This window comes from Athene noctua, chromosome 22 (assembly GCF_965140245.1).
Source record: "Athene noctua chromosome 22, bAthNoc1.hap1.1, whole genome shotgun sequence".
Taxonomy (NCBI): Eukaryota; Metazoa; Chordata; class Aves; order Strigiformes; family Strigidae; genus Athene; species Athene noctua.
Genome location: NC_134058.1, coordinates 5,995,581 through 6,016,471, shown reverse-complemented (window position 1 = coordinate 6,016,471; position 20,891 = coordinate 5,995,581). Strand labels below are relative to the sequence as shown.

Below are 20,891 nucleotides of genomic sequence, written 5' to 3'. Positions count from 1 at the left end.
AACACCTTTACCAACTAACACTACTCCTGTTTAATACCGGTAGCCTCTGTTGCTCCAACATATCACCGAAGTCAGTAACTAAGTAGTAATATAAAGAAGTCTTAAACATCTCAATGGCTACACCAGGCAGAAACTGAGTGGTAGCTGCAATCTGAGTGAGGATACAAGGAAGCGTGGACCACCAGTTTGGGTAGAGAAATTTTTCTACCAAGTAGCACAATTGCTCTGTGTGAATATCTGAAGTCATCAGTGCTACCTGCTGGCCAGCTCCCTCATACACTTCTCTGGTTCCTGCCATATCCTTAGGTTCAGCCAAAGAAGCAGAAGAGTTGCACAAAGGATATCTATCATATCTTTATTTACATATCATGGGAACACACATGCAACATGTCACAGGATTTACTACAATGGAACAGCCTGTCCCTATCTCCTGTTACCAAAAAACTTTTTTTTGGCTCACTAGGAAAACTATCACTTCCCCAGAAAGCTCCTAAAAATAATCATTAAAAATAACAGACTTGGCAGGATAACTAAATGAGTGAGAGCTGCAGGCTGGATGTCTTGCCACATCCTTGCAGAAACCAGGTGGTTCTAAGGAAGGAAGGAAGGAAGGGAAGGAGGGAGGAAGGGAGGGGGACTCAGTGGTCCCAAAGAAGGCAGGTAGGAAGTGGTAGTATGTAACAGCTAGGGAATGAGGGAGAGAGCAAGAGTTCTGTCAGAAAGTCCCTCTCAGCCAGGCAGCCAGCTTCCTGCTGATCCATTTCCAAACACTGATTCCATCTGGAGGCTACAAGCTTCTTATCCTTTAGGAACCTCTGACCCTTAAGGAGGATCTACCTTTCTTCTCAAGCAATAGTTAAGGGGTAATGTTTAAGTTCAAATCCCCTTGGGCCTGACGGATCTTGCATATCTTGCCTCTGTTGAGAGGAGAAGATGAAACTGCAGAGCCTTTTCTTGCCCAGACCATCACAACGGTAGTCATGATCAACTCTTACTAACCAGGAGAGGGGACCCAGCTCAATGCAGGAGTGTGCTGAGGGAAGGGAGGGGGAATGCAGTCCTGGTATGGAAAAGGCTGAGGCCACTCTATTTATAATTAACATGAGCTTCAGTCTTGTTGGAACCTGGCACGTTCAGAGCCTGCAGCTTCAGTCATTTGCTTGACTTCTTCCTCTAAATCCCATTGCTAGGTATAAACAGCATGACCCCAGCTCCCAACCATCCAGGCAGGAGTCCCACCCTCCTAAACATTAATGAATGATCCCTGCTCTCCGTTGGCTGATTCGGGCTCCACGCAGCGCCCTTTCCTCCGGGTCACTCTTCGGTTCCGGTGGAATTTGGCATAACAGCGTAGCCCTACGGAAAAGACAAACACAAGTGAGCAGGAGGGATGGGGGCTCACTACAGCAGTGATCAAACAACTAGCTCTCAGCCTCAGTTCCTGACAGACCCTGCTGCAGCAGGGACAGTCCCAGGGCTGGGAAGCCTGGGCTGTGTCAAATGAGGTGGCAGAGAAATGCCTCACATGGGCAGGGCATATTGCTTTCTGGGCACTGCTGTTCTCTTTGGCTCACTGCTCTGGTGTGGGATTCATTGGCTCAGGCAGAAGGTTTCACTGGCTTCTTGAAATACCAATGAATTATCCTGATTGTTTCCAGTGATTTTATGGAAGCCCTGCTTGGTTTCCCCCTATTATTTCCCATTACTGTCTAAGTGATCTCTCCATTGGGAAATTACTCTAGACTTAATGTGCAGCAGCAATGGTTGGGGAGCTCCCCTTGCTATTTATTTCTCTGAAGCTTCAGGAGGGGAAGGAAGAGACTTTGAAGTGTTATTACTGGGAGGTCTGATCTGAAGCTCACTGCTGATCTCCTTCAGTTTCTTTGTTTTGGATGCTCGAAGTGCAGGGTCTGAAGGAAGCTATCTGATATAGCACTGATGAATACTATGGGGGGAAGGAGGCATTTTATTTGTAAAAAACACATGTGCATATTCTCCCATGGCAGCGGAAGGCAATGGGAGACTCTGGTCAGAGTAACTCATCAGTTCTGGCACTGATAGATTTATCTTTGGTGTCTATCGTCTCACCAGAATGCGTAGCTAGTTGGGCCGGACAGGGTACCGTCTACATGTAAATAATTCTCATGAAAGCCCTGATTTTCAGGAACCCAGGATCGGGTCATTGGTCTTGGCAGGAGCTGATTTGATCATCCTAGAAACTGCAGTTCTTTTTACTTCCAGAGCAGGCAGCAGATAGCAACAGTGCCAGCACCCCAGAGTGAGGGAGGCTGAGGATTTATAGCTTTTATAATGAGACAGCCCATAAACTGTCCTTGAGTACTTGTACACGGGAGACCCAGCCGATGTCACAGGTCACTGAGCAGCCTTTTGGAGTGCACGTCCCTAGGCTACGTTGAGACCCGCTACCTTGAAGTTGGGTTTCTGCTCCTCATTACCAATCCCCTCAGGGCACTCTGGCCTCCCAGAAGGAGAGCACACAAGATCAGAGCTCTGTTCTTATCTAAGCATCTTGTCTATCTTATCTGGACCCTACATCTCTGGGGATCTTTTTAATGCTACAGAGGATGCACATTTGGCATCAACTTACAAGCTTAAGTATAAAGCAGGGCCGGGGGCAGCCCTCATTAGGCTTGCAGACGCAATTTTCTAGACTAATCTATCAGAGCAGCATCTCTGATGAGGACCTTCAAGTGTTACATGACACACCCAAGGTAAAGACTATCATTTAACATTGCAAGTCCAGGAAAGGAGTCTGTTTAACTGTGTAAAAAGGAGGTGAATGACCTGATCAAAGTCACTAGCTACCTAACACAGGTCACAAAACTTGGTAACCAGAGTTTTGTTCTGGCAGATAAGACCCAGTGCCTGGAGCTGATCCTGAACATGCTCAGACTAGAAGAGTGCCTTTCAACATCTTCATAATGCAACTGTCTATTAAGGGCTGCTATGGATTCTTCAGAAACAGTTATAACAAAAGTCTGTGTCCTGCCCACCTACTAAATTGCTACAAGTTCAGTTGAAATTAACTCAGGAAAGCCATACGAGGCATAAGGTCATGTAAAAGAAGAATAGTACTCTGTTTTTATAATATGTGATACTTGAAAGCACTGCTGAAGTGTCAATATATTGTGGCTTCTTCTGTTAGGTTTGTAGTTATCAGGCTTTTTCTTTTCAAGAGGGAGAACAAGATATCCCAGATGGCTCAATGGTCACATTACGAGTCAGTGGCAGGGAAAGGCTAATAGTTGCAGAGCTTGACTACGTACAAACTGCTATTCCAAGTCAAGGCAGCCAACTACGAAGCCAGCTGGAAAGGGGAGAGCAAAGATCTGAACTCACCTTCAGTGCACATACAGTCATCGTAACACTTGTTGTTAAGGCCTCGGTTGTGTGGTTTGCAGAGGTGTTCACGCAAGTCGCAGCAAGAGCCTGCAACACGGGAATGAGGGTCAGCACAGCTTGTTTATCCCCTTCCCTTGTAGAGCTACTGACACCCATGACAGCTCCATGGTACAGACATCATCTGCTTCCACAACATGCCTAGAGAGCCTCGGTTCTTCCCTCTGCGTATCACTTTCTATCAGGATTAGAAATCAGGATACTTGTACTAGAATCTGGAATGGATTTCAAACAATCTCATGTTTGGAGAAATGACTCTACCAAGCTGACTCTGACCTGGGAGGCAGTCAAGGTGATGATCACATGGCTCTCCTTCAGCTGTCACGGTTTCATTTCCACTGTTTGGGCTCTTACTGCGGCGTTTTTCTATGGAAAAAAAACAGATGGTAATAGAAAATTTCATGCTGGTGGTTTTATTTTGGAGACTATATTGTTCCAGGGCAAAAACAGCCTCAAACTTCAAGAGTTTGAACTCTAAACCTTCATAGTCCAATCTCCTCCCTATTTCTCAACCCTCCATCTATCATTTTTTCTCTGCCCTCAAACTATCCATCCAAAATGAGAAACATTCTGAAACTGAGCACAAAACACAATCAGCATTAAGCTTTTTCTCTCTTTCCCCACCACTATGATCTCATATCCTTCATCACATCTGTGAACACTAACCATGGGACAAGCCTTGCAGAATAAATGACTTTTGTGAAAGAGGACAGGGAGGTTTAGCACCTTTCTTTTTAGCAGATGGCCACATTTCTGGTTTGAGATCCTCATAATCTGTCCAGTCAAAGAGTGCCATATCTAGGGTGGGCATCACATCCCCATCTTGCCTGAGGCGGGCCTGCAAACCACAAGAAACCAAAGAAACAACAGATTACACTTCTGTTCTAAAGTCTAAAATTTTCCTGGTGCTTTTAGACCTTAAAAAGGATTTATGAGTTCCCCCCGCCTCTACCCCATCTTGTCCACTGGGAATTCTTGGCATCTCATTTTCAAAAGGGAAGAGCTTTCCCCTGTCGCAGCTGAAGCCAAGAGAGAAGTTTCTACTGTCTCTATGTGAGGACAAAAGGCGAGCAAGGAGCTCTAGGACATGCTGTCTCTTCAGCCAAGTGCTCCTACTCCCTCTCTGGTCCTCGAAGCTGAATGAAGATGGCTAGCTAAGGGGCAGGTAGGGCAGGAAAGAGAAGCAACTAAAGGAACTGTTTATGAAGAAGAGGTGTTTAAAAATCTCCGTGCTTTTGAGGGAGGGCTTTAGTGTTAAGCAAGCATTTACCTCTAACTGGAAAAAAAAAAAAAAAAAACAAACAAAAAACTGGACCTTATCTGCAGGAGATTTCTGTCTGCATCAAATGTACAGTGCAGTTACCAGCTGTCTCTTTACCTGTGACCGTGGTGATGTGGCTGGAAGAACAGGAGGCTCTTCTGTGGAAACAGCTAATTCCAGTGCAGTGATGAGAAGCATGGTTGGAGTCAGACTTGTAGCTTCCTCTGCTTGGAGGTTTTGAAACTGTTCTTCAAAGCTTTCAGGTTTCTTGTACAGGGAGCTTGGCCCAGCATCAGAAGTCTTCCCTGCAGAGGGCAACAGGTACAGTAGCATCAGCTTTCTCATCCCTTTTCTCTCTGTGTGACATAGATTTGAGTCAAAGGAATTCAGATTTCATTCAGCTGCTGGCCAGTGTGCTACCACCCTGAGCTGCTGTTTAGACCAGTGTAAAACAGAGTCATGTGCTATTAAAGTGATAGATCAGGTCCAGAGTATATGCATCTTGAATTTTACACACTTAAGTCATAATAATTGTGCTTTCTTTAAGATATTTCTATCTCCTCCTTAAGAAGCAAAGGATTTCTTCTTCTGGTCTCAATAATACAAAATGTACCTGGTTAAACTGCTGCAAATACCTGTGAACACATTCTCATTTGATTTTAGTAGTGGGTTACTTCAATTTAGCTCAAGTCAGGACCTACCTAACTTGAAATAAGAATGTCTTCACAGTCTGATCCCTGCTTTTCCCAAGTATTAATTTAAATACAGACCTTAAGTTAAACCAAAGAAACAAGGCCTGTTGTGTAGTGTGCAAATATTGCTTCAAACCGGCTTTGTTGCATACTCTTCTGTATTGCTTAACATGAGTTGTTTAGTCAGTTTAGCTGGAACTCAGGGATACTGACATTCAGCCTGTCAAATAGTGTAGATTGACACAAATTGCCTGGCTTTAATAGAACTAAAGATTTACCACACTGAGCATACCATACCACAGAGACACACACCCACAACTTGACCTGCAAAGGGAAGCAGTTCCAGTTAGAAACAAGCAACATAAAGTAATTAGTGCAATTTCACATGTGCAAAATTTATATTCTTGTAGTTCAGCATAAATAGAGAAGAATACAAACTCTGATGAGAAGAAAATGATCTTCAAGTGAAGTAGAGGTTTTGTATTATTTCTAGTTCTGGTCATGTTTTGAAGTCAGTGGAGAGACTGAGCACGGCTTGGACATGTTTGTTCATAAATTGAACCATTTTCTAAAAAAAGCAGAAAAACAAAGCAGGCCACCCCAAAACAACCCCTCAAGTCCTAGGAACTTTCAGATCTCCCCCTGTAAGGCAAACAAGGTCATTTTCACAAAATCACAGCCAGCAGTAAAAACCTCTGGTTCTGGAGTTCCCCTTTTTTCTTGTGCCTCTTTTGTTTGGCAGATTTCTCCCCAGAGCAGGCATACATCCCACACCCTCCACACACCCATGTGGCTCAACCACAGCTGCATCTTCTTGCCCTCACACAAGTGACACTCATTTCAAGTGACCCAACAGCTTCAGCTTCCCTTGGAGCTCAAATACCTCTGTGGTGTTTCAGCCTGTCCCTGCGGCTGTGTCGCCGGTGCTCTCGGTTCTGCTTCTTCCCTCTCTCAGACCCAGGGGACTGGTTCTCCCTCTCAGGATATGGGAACTCAAAACCCAGGAATACCTCCTTATTCTGTTTCAGGGCTGCTGGCTGTCCCTCTGCCACCAGCTCTTCCACAGCTGGAGCTCCGCTACCCATTCTGAGGGACTCTTCCGCAGCCGGCCGCCCTCTAGAAAGCATGGCATGGACCCTCTCCTTCTTGGCCAAGCCATGTTTGTGGTGGTGCCCACTTCTGGGCTGCTGCTGCACCCACATCTCTTGGTTTTGAAGGTGGTTGTTGTTCTCAGGGACATTTTTGAGCTTTGTGCCAGCGTCCAGGGAGACAGCAAGGCTGATGTCAGAAAGAACCAGCACACACAGGAAAAGAGAGAAAGTGGAAGAAGTTGCCATAATCCTGGGTGCTCTGCCTCACCTGCCATTAAAAAATAAGAAGAAAAAATAATCAACCAAGCAAGATTCAGACCTAGGTCACTTAGATGAAAACAGTTAGGGTGGCCAGAGCGGGAAGTGATTTTATTTTCCCTCCTTGGTTACCTCCTCCTCTCCCAGCCCTGGTTACAGCAGCTGAGACACACGTGCAGGGCCTGCAGGGCTGAGAGGTCCCAGTTTCATGTGCAAATGAGGGCCATCAATCAGTAGGACATTTCCCTTTGATTCCTGACGAGCCCCCCTACCCTCCCATTCACAGCCTACCATCTGAGGGGCTGGGGAGGCCGGCTCCTGCAGGCCACGGCTCCGGAGCCGCCTACACAGCACCAGCTGTCTGGCCAGGGCTGTTGCCTGCCAGGTTGGCATCCTGGGCCTAGCTGGCACTGGCCCCTCATCACAGCTGGTTTCCTTGCAATGAAGATGTCAAGATGAACAGAACCGGAGGCAGATGGCAGCCTCGCAGGACCAGCAACAGCCCTGAGCAGCTCAAGACAGAGAGACGTGCATACAGCTTCAAGGTGGCTGAAATTGGTCAAGGGAAGAAAAAGCACTGGAAATTTTGTCCTAATACCTCACAGCATAGCAAGGAAACAAATCAGCTGTCAGCAGAGCAAGGGATGCTGGTCTAAAGATCAAGGGGCAGAGAGGCAGACTGAGTTTTTTCTAGGTTGTCCCACTTTCCCTACTTGACCCTGCACAGGTCACTTCACCTCACCACAGCAGGTGAGGCTGTCCTCATTTAAGTCCAAAGAACACTGAGACAGGGTCCCTCAGCACAATCGCTGCAGACTGTTCTCAGTCATTCTGCTTCACTGTAGTATTTCTGAGGGTCTTCCTTCATCCCTGTGTTTGAGTTATGAGGCATGGCTTTGGGACATCGCACAAATCAAGACACTTCTTCAGTTTGGTCATTCCCCCCTGTCCTTTCACACAAAACAGGGAAAGGGGTTTTCAGCATTTCCAGTGCAGCCTTTCAGTCTGGGGTAGCTTTCTCAGAGTGTCCCTCTGAAGCTGAGCAGCATAAAGGCATGGTTAAACCCAGAGTTCTCTGTGACAATGACAGAAAACCAGTCCTATGCTTACATTTGAGAAATACTGTCACAAAGTTAGAGCCACAGCTCTTCACTAAACCTCCTCCTCAACTTTCCTGCACCTCAGCGGCCAGTTGCACCTGATTTCCATCTGCCTGTTCACCAGGTGAACCACTTTGCTGCATAATTACAGTGGCTTCTACTCCCTCCTACAGGTGCTTTACTGCTTGACTGGCCATTGTCCCCTGTGAAGGGCAGGTAACATCCTCTGAGGCCAATCTCAGTGCCTTTTTGTGGAGCTGACAGATGACACCCTAAGAATAGCCTTGGCTCTTCCTTTCAACCTGAGACAGATGTGGCGTGTTTTGAGTCAGTGAAGCCTCTGCCATCATACAGCCCCGGTCTCATATTGCATCTGGAGAGTTTAGAGGGAGATATCTCCATCCTATAACTGAAAAGCCTGCTTACTCACTGACCAGCTGATTCTGCCTTTCCAAGATTCATCTCTGTTACTCCTCAGAGCCTGGGAGCAAATTTTCACCCTGGAAAGAGGTAGGCAGCACAGGGGCCTTCTCTTTAATGTGCTGTCTGAAAAGCAGGTCTTTCTACTGGCCACAAAGGACAACAAACTGCTATTTGAGGACTGATTTAGGAGGTGCCTGGTAGCTCATTTGCTGAAGGCATAATACTATGAAATAGTATTTTATTGGCAGCTACCCTGGGACAAAGGAAACCCAGACTGACAGCTAAATCTATTAACAAAGCACTTGAAGTCCTTCTTCAAAACCAATGGAACAAACAGCAACCAAACAAAACCCAAGCTCTGCATCCACAGTCTTTGTTTTTTCCGAGGATTTTCTCTTTAAGAACCAGAGCAAACCAGCTGGATCAAGGCATCACTCAGAACAACTCAAAAGAGCTAGAAACAGCATCTTACCTTTTCATCTGTAGGCAAAATACCAAGAGGAGAGAACAAGTGCAAAGAGAATGCGAGGCAGGTGTCTCCAATCTCACTCACACAGACACGGGCCCTTTGATGGTGAACCTAACAGACATATTAGCTGCAGATTCTGGGTTTCAGCGGGAGCTAGAAAGCAGCTAAACGCTGCAGGGCAGTTAAACAGAAGGTCTTCTTCAAAGTGTAAAGGGCATTTATTTAAGCTGCCCAGCTGTCTTGTTGGCATCACACAGGATAAAAGTGCAGCTAGAGCACATGGGTTGCCTCATCTCTGCACTGGCTGAGAGGGCAGGCTAACGTGCTGTGTTACGGTGTCACTGGCAATCTTGCATTAGTAACACAGATAAATACCTCTACTGCACTGTTGTCGGGGCAGATCTCAGCTGTTTGCCAAATGAGAACAGTGCACGGGCAAGTTTTGGTACCTTGGGTTAATGCAACACGGCTGTGCTAGAGGCACAGAAGTTCCAGCTTTCTCTTAACCACCTATTTCCATGCCCTGATCTATCTTTTACTTCAGAAACCTCTTCCTACCTCTTTGGGTTTTCACCCTACAGAAGCCATAAAATTCACACTTCCGAAAGGCAGGTAGGTAACACAACAGCATCCCTAGTTCTCCTTGGTGCTCAGGTTCCTCAGTGTCTGAACACCAAACCCCACCCTCTCCTCTGTCAAGACCACAGTCCACAGAAGATCTCCATGCTAGCCCTGGGCTTGTTGGTGTGGATGACAGCAGTGTTCTCATGCTGCTGATGCACCTTTTCTGCAAAGGGTGAAATTCCGCTCTGAGACATATGAAAGACAGAAAGAAGTCTGGCCTTGTCAGATGCCTTTCCTAAACTGCTCTAAGACGAACACACACGTTACAAGTGCACAATCCATCCTCTTCTTAGGGTTTGTATATTAATAAAGGAAATTGCTGAAGTACTCACCAACTTAAGCTACCCCTGTAGTTCTTCACAACACCAGACCTACATCCTCCTTACTCCACCCAATGCCTTGCACTTCCTTTATATATCCTCAGGATTATAAGCCACCTGCCTCTTGAGGTAGCAAATCTGCCTACTAACAAGAAAATGTGGAAAGCAAAGATAAGGCCTCAGAGCTACCCGGGGTGCAAGCTCAGGGCTGATGAGTGCTGTCTCTCAGCCACTATTTCTGACCCATTTTGGGTTAGTAGTGTGTGGTCACAATCCTGTAAGGGAAATTAGGGGATTTTTGCATCCTAGGTAACTTTCCTTGAGGGCTGTCTCTTTCTCTGGACTCACTGATACAATTGCTATTACTCTGCTCTCTGCTTGTAATCCTGCAAAGCAGCCAGGGACTGAGTAGGTACAGAGAAACTCCGGCATGTTTTCCTCTATAAATACAGTTATGTCACCTTGGATCTGAAATAGGCTCTGAAACTGCCCCTCCTGTATCGTTTTGTATTTGGCAAAGCAGGAACATCAGATATAATCTACACTCATTCACATATCTCACTTAGAACATGATACCTGACAGTCCTAGCTTTAACTTTTCACCTATGTTCTTCATGTCACAGCCAAGAGGAACGAAACTGTTGAACTGAGAAATAGAGAGTATCAAGATCCTTTATCACCCCAGACCACAACTAATGCAGTTTGTCTGCTGAAGGGTTGAACCAAGCTAGACCCAAGCATGTATGCTGGGCCAGATTTCTCTTTGGCTCTGATAAGCTCAGACTTTGGCAGGCGTGCATGAAGATTTCCTGGACTGCAGACAATCCCAAGATGCAGCAGTAGACAAAGTGTATGTGCATCTACATGGGTGTTGTATGTGCATGTGTGCCAGGGATGACAGACAATAAACCCAGCTTCGTGTGCCAGGCTCCCTGTAAATAAGAAGCCATAGGGTGATGGATGGGCTTGGGAAGGCCTGGAGCAGAACGGACGGGGTAGGCTCTATGGTAGCTGACACGCAGAGAGCTGGCTGGAGCCAGGAGGATGGCATTGTGCAGATAAATGAGATTTCACTTCCCTGCTGGGTCTCTTTCCATCTGTTTTTCTGTATCTGGAGGCAAATGCTGGGAAGCTTCATAAACAATCTGCCAAGAGACAGTCCCATTTCAAAGGGTGCTCCCCCAGCTTTCTAGGGTCCCCCAGAGCAGACAGGTAATCTTATATGTACCCTTCTCTTTTCTTCCCTGAGGCAAATGTAATAACACTTTTCTTCTCTCCAACATTTCTTTCCTGCTCACTTTGTAAAGAATTTTTTTTTGCTGCTGTCCCAGACATCCTTGACGTGACAGCGTCCCCTGCTCACACATCTCCAGTCCCTTTGGGTTCCTCTTCAGAGCTGCCCTCCTTTCTTAGGTTTCCTTTATCTATCATCACCTTTCCTCCCTACCTTGCCTTTCATATTTATCTGACTCCACAGTTTCCTTGTCCCTCGTGACTGTGGTGTGAGAGATTTCCCCTCTGCAGATGTTTAGGCTAGGCTACTTGAATCCTGCCACCACCCTTTGAAATACCTGCTTTCCTTCGCCTGTATTGTTTTCTCTCACTTCTTGCCATCACCAAACAGCACTCCATCATACGAAGGCCCAAATTCACTAACACACTAATGGCCCTCGTGGCACAAGAGACAGGACATCGAGATTCAGGCTTGCAGAGGGTTGAGTAGTGGCTGTAGCTGCCCCTGTGCCTCCACCAAGCACCTCCCTGGGGCAACTCATATCCAGCAACCACTTGAAATGTGACTCCCTCAGCATTAGTTGAAGGGCTGGAACTGGGACTCTGCTTTTGCTGACCCACTGGCCCAGGCAATCCCTTCCCCTCACCAGTCAGCTCTGGCTGACAGACTGCACTCTGCCCTCCTAACCACTGAGGACAGAAGTGGCTTGTTCACATAGCACGACCCAGGAAATACTCTCTCCCGCAGCCCAGACTTGTGAGCAAGCTGGCAGTTTTGTACTAGGCAGTTAAGTCACCGCTAAGCTCCAGCACCCTGCTCTGATGAACCGGACACCTTGCAAAGCCTTCAAGTCACCACATGCCTCTCCCCTTCAGGCACAGCCACGCTGGCCTTTCTCCTGTGCCCACCCTGACCAAGAGCTCCGCTGCTCTCGGCGTCAGTGCCCGAGCAGGGGGGGCGCAGCACCAACACCCCCCAGGGACAGAGCCGCCCAGCAAGTCACTGTATTGAAGGGGAAGAGGGGCACATGAATGAATATGCAGTACCCTCTGCTCTGCTTCCCTCTGGGACTTCACAGAGTGGCTGACACAGCCATCATAGGCGACCTGCTATCAAGACTCTAACCAATAATGAGATTAAAATAGCAATGAGTCTGAGATTAGCATCCAAAATATAGTCGCTTGCTGTCAGCGCAGCAGAGAAGACTCTCCAGTTTAATGCACAATGCCTAGTGACAAATGAGACACAATCAATAGCAAAGGTCATTGCTCACCCAGCTGGAAAGCACCCGCCAGTGTGACAGGGAAGAATGGGGGCAGATTTGGCCCGATCTTCACCGGGGGCAGAAGCGGATGTGTCCCGACTGGCAGGGCAGTTAGGCTGTGCTTTCAACGTTTTTCCTTGCATGTCATTCCCACTTTGAACCAAAACGTGTAGGATTAATGCCTCCTTCTGCAAGGGAGAGGAGTTGGGAATACAAAACCATTTCCATTAAGCCCTCTGGTTGACAGAAGACTTCAGGTGTGAATTGGATAAATGTCACTTAAATCCTACGTGATGAATTACTAGCTGTAATAAGCAATTAGCTGATGCCAAATTGATTTAATTCAGAAACGAGATCTCACTTTTATCATCAGAGGAATAGCAGAGCAGGGGTACTCAGGGGCTCGGTGCCTGGCTCTGCAAACACAATGCCTGGGTGGGAAAAGCCTCCTGCACCCTCGGCCGCTTCCCGCAGCAGCTCTGGCCAGAGCCGGGACGTGCCCTGGGGTGCGCGCGGGGCTCGGCGGGTACCTGCCAGCGGGCCGGCGCCTCTGTCCGAGCCCGCTTTGCTCTCAGGGAAGGGCAGAGCCACCTCGGGACGGAGCATACAGTCGCCCCCGAGGTGGCCGGGACCCGCAGCAGGGTGGTGGGCAGAAGTCCCAACGCCCGCTCCGCACCCCCCTGCAAGGTGCCCGGCGCTGCACACCGCGCCGAGGGCGAGCCGGGCGGCGGGAGCGCCGGGAGCCCGCTCCCCGGCACGGCTGACAATGGGGCTGGCGGGAGGCTCCGCGCACCGGCCCCGCTCCGGGCTCAGCTCCCGCCACCCGAGGCACCGCGCATCGAGGGCGTCCCGGCGGCGGCAGCCTAGAGGCGGCGGCACCGGGGGTCCCCGTCACCCCCCGGCCTTTGTCTCCTCCGGGGCGCACGGAAAGTGGGGAAGGTGCCCCCCCCCCGCCTCCCGCTCCTCCCCAATCCCGGTGAAAGCAAAGGGAAGGCAGCGCGGCGGAGCGCGCACCCCCGGGCTGGGCGCAAGGTGAGCGCGGAGCGGGCAGCGCTGCCTACCTGGGCGCAGCTTCTCGGTCTGGGCTGAGCCCGGCGGGCAGGGCCGGGCAGGGCAGCGGCTGTGCGTGCAGCGGGAGGGGAGGCAGGTCTGCCGGGGGGGCAGGGGGGTGTTCAAACCCGCGAGGAGGAGGAGGAGAAGGAGGAGGAAGAGGAGGAGGAGGTGGAGACAGGGGGAAGGCAGTGGGGGAATGTGGAGAGGAGCTGGGGACGTTGGGAATCCCGGGGGACTGGGGTGCATGGTGCGGGGGGAGGTGGGGCTGGGAGGGGCTCAGGGGGGCTGGAGGGGGGTGCCCGGAGCGGGGGAGGAGATGCGCGGGCGCGCAGGGTGCGCGCTCCCGCGGGGCGGGTGGCAGGAGCAGTCCCGGCCCCGGGTAGGCACCGGGGCAGACAAAGGACGGAGACAAAGGCGGGGCGGCCCGGCTCGGGTGGGGCGGGATGAGATGAGGTGGCGGCCGGGCCCCCGCTCACCTGCTCGGGGGGGGCGGGCCGAGCCCCGTGCCCACGGTTCCCCACAGGGGCTCCCCCGCGTTACGGTAACGGGCCGGGAAACGGGGCCGGGAGAGCAGCGCCCCCGCTCCCTGCGCCGAGCACCCAGCCCCGCTGCAGCGGACGGTGTCGCGGCGTGGGGAGCGCCGGCCGGGGACCCGCGGGGGGCGGCGGGGCAGCACCGGGCGGCGGGGACCGCCCCCCCTCCGCGGCCGCTGCCTCCGCCTCCCGCCGCTCCTCCCGCCGCCGGGGGGCGCCCGCTCCTCCCGCCGCTCTGACGTCACACGCCCGCGCCGCCGCCCGGCCACCCGCGCGTGTGCGGCGGGGACGGCCGGTGCCGCCGGGGTGTCTGCGCGCCGGTAAGGGGAACCGGGGGCCCTCGGCGGGGCGGGGCGGTCACTGCGGGTCCCGCGGCGGGTGGGGCTGTGCTGCGGCGGGGGAGCCCCGTCCCGGGAGGGAGCGGCGTTGGCCGCCCGGCAGCACGGGCTCGGCGCCCGTCCGCTGAGGAGCGGCGGGACCGGGGGGGGCCCACCCCTGTGCCCCGAGAGCCGCGCTCTGCCCTCCCCGTAGAGAAACCGGCGTGCGAGGCGGCGGAGGAGCGCCTGGCCGTTCTTCTCGCCGAAGCCGGGAGGCGGGCAGGGCACAGCGCAGGCTGGGGGGCTGTGCTGGCTATTCTGGGCTAGCGCGGGAGCCCGCGCAGTAGTCACGGGCACTTTGGAGGTGATGTATTACCGATGGCATGGCATCCCTGCCTCCTTTGCTTCCCTTTTCTTCTGAAATCTCCTCAGTGGGGGATTGCTGGCTTCCGAAAAGCACCGCGAAGGAAGCGCAGGCTTGCTTTTTCCTGATGCCCCGAGCCATCCCTCAGTGCTGGCTGCTGCGCCGGGAAGGTGGGGCGATTTTTTCTGCAAATTGATCTCACGCATGTAAGACAGCAAATACAAATGAATAAATGAAAGGCTTTTCCCTGCAGTATTGCTCCAATCCGTTACTCCAAAACCTTGAGCTGAGGGAGTATTAAATGTGTGATTGTTAGGCCTATAACCTCGTGACTGTGTTGAAGGTGGATCTCTTGGGATGTTGTTGCCTCACTGGGGCCTCTGGTTGAGAAAGGGTGATGTTTAGGTGAGGATATGAACCTAAACCTTTAAAAACACAGATTCTTTATGCTACTTTGATACAGATCTTTTGCACAAATTTGAGAGTCACTGTGGCTGGGATGCTAGAAAGATGCTTAAGTTATTTATTGTAGCAGGTCACTAATATTCCAGGAAGTCTTTGTATGCGGTGGTAACATTCTGATTTAAAAAGGGAGAGGAGCTCCTTGTTTTGTGAAGGTTGAAGTAATTCCCTGTAGATCTGAAAAACATGTTTGGTTGCACCTGAAGGCACTTGAAAATCGGTAGCTAAACAACTGATTGGAATGAGTGTGGCTTGTCAGAGGTCTGGGAGGCACCTGGGAGCCACGGTGCTCCTGGAGGCATTTAAAGCCATACACGGTTTATGAACAGCAGTGCTGCTGTTAGTGGATGGAGTCTGCATGCATGCAGAGAGCATGGATAAAATAATGAAACAAAATTTGGAAGAGAAAATAATGTACACTGTAACTTAAAATGTGTAAGGCACAGACTCCACTGTTGGAAAGTTGAACCCCAGTGCTGGCTGTTCAATTGTTGGCACATGGTATTCAATTTAGCATAATAACGTGCTGCCCTTTATAACTCACAAATTTCAGGCTCTCCAGGGCAGTGGTAAGGGCACTGAGCCTGTCAGAGTTCAGGGAGCTTCTGGATGATGCTTAGTCATATGGTTTAAGTTTAGATAGTCCTGCGAGGAGCAGGGAGTTGGACTGCATAATGCTTATGGGTCCCTTCCAGCTCGAGATATTCTGTGATTCTCTGTGACAAATTCCATGTTAATTATGCAGCTGTGCAGGGTTTGGTTTTCTTGGGACTACAGAGAGACACACTCTGAAGCTGCTGGTAGTGGACAGCAGATGAGTACCTGATGCAGTTCCTAGCCTGCACAAGCAATGTCTCATGGTGGCGTGGTGAGAATACACCCATAAAAATGAGACGTTCTTGTGTTACAATAGGATATAGGGGTTAGAAAAGAAGAGGGGTATGGTCTAGTATGTTATGAGAACGCTTGCATGGCTTTAAAAAAAATAAAGTGTTCCTTGGGCTACTAAAAAGGGATTGCCTAAACTTTCCTGGGTCTTAAGAATCATGAATTCTCCAGTCCTAGCAAAATGCATAGAGAGGGGAGGGAGACAGTGAAGGACACACTTTCACTTTTTTTAAAAAATAAGACCTGATTAAAAAAAAGCAGGAATTAAATTATGAGTAATCCATCAGTCTGAGGTGTGAGCCAGAACACAGCAATGATACTGTCTTCAGTTTTTGCACTACTGGTGATTTCTGAGGATGTGCTGTTGGTTCTGGAGGGTGCTTAAACCTTTCAGAGAGGGCAGTGTTTGCATGTGGTGAGTAGGCACAGAGGACAGCTCCCTGGGTCTGAGCTCTGTGGTGCTAGGGAAGGGGATGGCTCCATGAGCTGACTATTAATAATGTAGGAGCCAGAGGATAAACAGTGTTTTTGTGATTACTTCCAGGTTCTGGGAAAGATGACCACTCTCACACGGCAGGACCTTAACTTTGGGCAAGGTAATGTGTTGTGCCAAGCTGCAAACTGGTTTGCTTGCAAGGCTTCTTGTTGGCACGTGAGCTTATGGGATTGTTGTTGGAGGGTTCCTCTATCCCTAAACTTCCTGCAGGTAAAATTTATATGGGGAAAAATTCCTTAAAAAGCAATAATTCCTATGAGTATGTGGTATTGCTCTGCAGGCTTCCTCCCCTCCCTGCTTCAGCATCCTTTACTTCTGTTTTTCAGTTGTTGCAGATGTTCTTTCAGAATTTCTGGAAGTGGCTGTTCATCTTATCTTGTATGTCAGAGAAGTTTACCCTATTGGGATCTTTCAGAAGAGGAAAAAATACAATGTACCTGTCCAGGTAGGAGATTTTCCTGGAAGCTGACAGCCACGTGGATGAGCAAAATAGCAGGGATCAGTCAACACTCACCAGAAACTAAATCACTTCCAGAGTTTGTTTTATTGTGCAAACTCATTTTTGAAGAGAACTTAGTTCCTGTCAAAGGGGGAAACAGCCCTGTAGCTGAGGATACAGCAGTACTCATGGAACAAGCAGATCATGGACAACAGTAGTAGAAGGCTTCCCCAGCTATGTGCCGTAAGGTAACATGAAAGCATGCTTCCTAGGAAGTAGAGAGGGTTGGCACACCCTATTCCCAGTATGCTGTTGTGGGTATATAGCCCCAATATACTACAACTGTGTGGGTACAGTGATCTGCCTCAGCTTGTTAACCCTTCCATGAAAGAATTACTGGTTTGAATGGGCGACTTAGTGGTGAAAAGTGCTATTTGAAGCATGACTCAAGTGCCTTGTAACACACTGGTGCTTCCCTTTAAATCTCCCTGTTGAACATTGTCCTGGTTCGCATCGGAGCCCAGCTCTGACTGCTCGCTGTCTTTGCTGCAGATGTCCTGCCACCCGGAGCTGAATCAGTACATCCAGGACACGCTGCACTGTGTGAAGCCGCTGCTCGAGAAGGTAAGGGCATACCAGGGACCTGGGCAGACGTACTGCAAGTGGTTTTGATGGGAAGTAAGAGAACATAAATAATGGTCTTTGTTGCAAAATTATTTACAAATTTACCATATACAATATACTAGCTGCTAAAGTTACTAACCAAAATAAAAATAACATCCCTGATCTTGCCTTGCTGCTCATCACTGGCACTTAGTTGCAGGTACTGCACATGTGTGAGGATACACATGTATATATTTTCAGTTACATCATCCTATATGCTAATGTTCTGCTTCTGAAAATTTTAAGTTTAAGCACTAATGTGGCAGAATAGTTTGAGTGCTTTGCTGTAAGCCAGCAAGCAAAGGTAGGGTTGAACTAGGTTTTTGTAAGAGAAAGGTGTGACCATATGAAACATTTCAGGATGTAGGATGCTGGCAGATTTTTCATCCCTGCTGTTTACAGACAACCTTGACACACATTTAGAGAATGGGAACAGGTCAGTTTTACATTGTGGTAGTACAAAGCTGCTGTATTTGGCTAATGGTCTAAGCATATCTTAACCTCCTCATCATTGTCCAGTCCCAAGTGATGCAATGAGATGGCTCTTTGTACGTTTTCCCCTTTGTTCCAAAACAGTATCTAGGGAAAGGTACTATTTAGTGCACTTTATCTCCCCAGGCCTTAGCAATAAACTATCAGTTTAACATCTAGCACAAAATGGCTTTGAAAAAGTATTTTTTCTGACCAGTAAGAATAATCTGACATTGCTCAGGCTTTGGGGAACTGCTAGGCTGTGAGCCACAGCAAATAAGCATACTCCCATTTCCTGAGAAGTAGTTGAAGCACGGTGGGGGCTGAAGACAGCTTGTTTTAAGGAAGGGATTTTTCTATCTTTTTTTCTTGCAGAATGATGTGGAGAAGGTTGTAGTTGTAATCCTGGACAAAGAGCACCACCCTGTGGAGAGATTTGTCTTTGAGATCACCCAGCCGCCTCTTCTTTCCATTAGGTAAAGTTTCCTTTGCTCCAAGCCCTGCCCCTGCGGAGATGTTCTGGAAGCAGCTCCCGGTATTTTGCTGCATGCCAGTAACAACTGCTGTCTCCTCAACAGTTCGGAGTCCCTGCTGTCCCACGTGGAGCAGTTACTGCGTGCCTTCATCCTGAAGATCAGCGTGTGCGACGCTGTGCTTGACAACAACCCCCCAGGTGAGTGCCAGAGCTCGGCGCTGCCTGACGTGGGGCAGGAGGCGGCGCCTGGGCCCCGGCAGTTGGCCCCCAGCCCACCCCCCTTCTCTTACAGGGTGCACCTTCACGGTTCTGGTTCACACGCGGGAGGCTGCCACACGGAACATGGAGAAGATCCAGGTGATAAAGGTGAGTGGTGGCTTTGCCTACCTGACTGCAGAGCTGGAAATTGCAGTTTTGGCACCTCTAGGATTAAGGCCGCGACGTTAGCTTCACGTGATGCGCTTCGCAACTTGGCTTTGAACGCATTAAAATGGTTTATGGTGGTGGCTGAACGCATTCACCTCACACCAGCCATGATTGCAGACAATAGCTGCTTCAGTGCCTGAATCAGACTGTAGTAGTACTTACTGCATAATGCTTACTCAGTCACTTAAAAGTACTCCAACACATAGAACAGGTACTTGAATCTAATCAACAACAATGAAAAAGCAGCCCTTGTCCCACATCCACTGCATGTGGATGGCTGATTATAAATAGCAAGGAAGACTAAGATTCAAGTAACTAGTGGGTTTTGGGTGCACAAATACATTTCATCTCGCAAGAGAGTGTGTGCAGATCACTTTAAGGCAAGAATTTGTTAAGAATCCTTGCTTAGGTACAGGGGAACATTCTTCCCCAAGCCAAGTTATTTTGGGTGTCCCAAGGCACAAGAAATAAAGCTAGTAAAGTATAAAATTGTTTCAAAATGGAAATCTGCTCTGTACCCCTTAGTAATGGAACAGGTAGTATAGCAGGCCAACCTTTAAAGTTGCAGCAGGACAGAAATCTTGGCCCTGAACATTTTGGAGTTGCAGCGAAATAGAGGTATAATGAATGGAACGTGCTAGTCTGGACAGCTCTGAGTGTATCTCTTAAAGAAGTGAGATGTCACCTTTGGAGTAAGTAAAGGAGGTTAACGTTAGGGTTTGATGCTGTAGCTGTCACAGGGCCAAGTGTGCAAGTGTTAAGTTTTGCTGTTAGGAAAGGTTTGAGTTACCTGTTCCTTCCCTCAGCTACAGGATCTCTCTTTCACTTAATGCTGACCTAGTGCCGAGAAGAGCTCACCTTACAGTCTGCAGCCTCTGCAAATAAAGCACCTTGTGTTCCTGCCCCTAGGACTTCCCGTGGATCCTGGCTGATGAACAAGACGTGCACATGCACGACCCCCGGCTTATTCCCCTGAAAACCATGACATCTGATATCTTAAAGGTGAGCAGAGCACTCTGGCCCAAGGGGTGGCTGAAATTGCATCTAGTTCTAAGCTTTGTCTACTCTGATGCCAGCTCTGCAGTTTTCTGTGGGGTAACAATTTTAATACTGCTGAGCAGTAGTTTTGTCTTGGAGATGTCTGTGCCTGTACTCAGAACAGGGCAAGGCTCCTCATAATAAAACAGGAAGCCTGATTATGGGGGAAGGTAGGAACTCCTCTTACTTAGCCTGTCACAGACATTTTTTCCCATATCTTACAGAACTGATGGTTGTTTCTCTCCTCCAGATGCAGCTATATGTAGAAGAGCGAGCCCACAAAGGCACCTGATTCCAAATCTTCCTTGCCTTCATCTGATCTTCCAGTGGAATAAGATCTCTCACAAACCATACCTTGATAACCATCTCCTCAGCTGGCCTTCTGGGTGAATGTAGAGCAGCTGCTGCCTCTTTATTTCAAGTGCTCTTACCACTGTACATAGAACTGACTTGGAATGTGGAGCCAGAGCCTGTTCCCATGTACCCTCGTGTGAGAGTGAGTACAGGTTTTGTCACAGTGACTCCCTGGGGCAGGACACGGGCAGCTGCAGTCCGAGCTCTGTACAAATCCCGTTCTCACCTTAACTCCACTGCGCACTGGTAGCGCTGCCCAGCGCTCTGCTGTGTGCTGCACCCTGGCACCGGGCTCCTGCCAAGGGGGAGTGAGGCCTTACGGAGTGTCTGTCCTCTGTGACTGTCCCACATAGTCTTCAATAAATATTCAGTTTTACCCCAGCCTCCCCCCTTATGTAAGGGTATATTTTGTGTGGAGATTCCACCACTTTTCCGTACCTTTTCTGGAACATACGTGGAATCTGATAATCCCTGTGAGCGGCCGTACAGCCATGGTCTCTCCCCCTTCCATGGCAGAGCTTTCACCCACAGGTGGCATTTGTTTGTCCAGCAAGGACAGTTGCCAAATGTCCTGCTCTTAACAGAGAACAGACGAGGGAAACGCTGTGAATCCTACACCTAGCAAATGGTGGAAGAAGGCCTTAGCGTTGGCTTTATGATACAGGAGCAGAAGACATGGTTTGTAGTATTTGAGCTGAGCTTGTTGGTCAGTTGGTAAGACAGCCAGTATAGTTGCTTCCTCTGAGTAAAAGAATA

At 49.2% G+C, this 20,891-nt stretch overlaps 2 protein-coding genes across 2 annotated transcripts; one reads left to right on the top strand and one right to left on the bottom strand.

Annotated features, from left to right (window-relative positions):
- Positions 1 to 355: 355 nt before the first annotated feature.
- Positions 356 to 13,873, bottom strand: DRAXIN (dorsal inhibitory axon guidance protein). Its single transcript, XM_074924824.1, has 7 exons — positions 13,218 to 13,873; positions 6,257 to 6,732; positions 4,799 to 4,986; positions 4,147 to 4,258; positions 3,697 to 3,786; positions 3,361 to 3,450; positions 356 to 1,356 (listed from the first exon to the last, which is right to left on the bottom strand). Exons 2-7 carry the CDS (start codon positions 6,708 to 6,710, stop codon positions 1,244 to 1,246), a joined length of 1,047 nt encoding a protein of 348 aa, XP_074780925.1. The 5' UTR covers positions 6,711 to 6,732; positions 13,218 to 13,873; the 3' UTR covers positions 356 to 1,243.
- Positions 13,874 to 13,978: 105 nt separating this feature from the next.
- Positions 13,979 to 20,772, top strand: MAD2L2 (mitotic arrest deficient 2 like 2). Its single transcript, XM_074924565.1, has 9 exons — positions 13,979 to 14,062; positions 16,318 to 16,369; positions 16,596 to 16,714; positions 17,261 to 17,332; positions 18,218 to 18,318; positions 18,421 to 18,515; positions 18,610 to 18,683; positions 19,653 to 19,745; positions 20,032 to 20,772. The coding sequence occupies exons 2-9, from the start codon at positions 16,330 to 16,332 to the stop codon at positions 20,071 to 20,073; spliced, it is 636 nt and encodes a 211-aa protein (XP_074780666.1). The 5' UTR covers positions 13,979 to 14,062; positions 16,318 to 16,329; the 3' UTR covers positions 20,074 to 20,772.
- The last annotated feature ends 119 nt before the right edge of the window (positions 20,773 to 20,891 follow it).

Coding starts and splice junctions, on each gene's coding strand:
- MAD2L2 (XM_074924565.1), top strand. CDS start 16,330: ATGACCACTCTCACACGGCAGGACCTTAACTTTGGGCAAG. Junction 17,333..18,217: donor TGAAGCCGCTGCTCGAGAAG/GTAAGGGCATAC, acceptor TTTTTCTTGCAG/AATGATGTGGAGAAGGTTGT. Junction 18,516..18,609: donor GCTTGACAACAACCCCCCAG/GTGAGTGCCAGA, acceptor CTTCTCTTACAG/GGTGCACCTTCACGGTTCTG.
- DRAXIN (XM_074924824.1), bottom strand. CDS start 6,710: ATGGCAACTTCTTCCACTTTCTCTCTTTTCCTGTGTGTGCTGGTTCTT. Junction 4,987..6,256: donor CAGGCTGAAACACCACAGAG/GTATTTGAGCTC, acceptor TGCCCTCTGCAG/GGAAGACTTCTGATGCTGGG. Junction 3,787..4,146: donor GCCATCTGCTAAAAAGAAAG/GTGCTAAACCTC, acceptor TTTTTTCCATAG/AAAAACGCCGCAGTAAGAGC.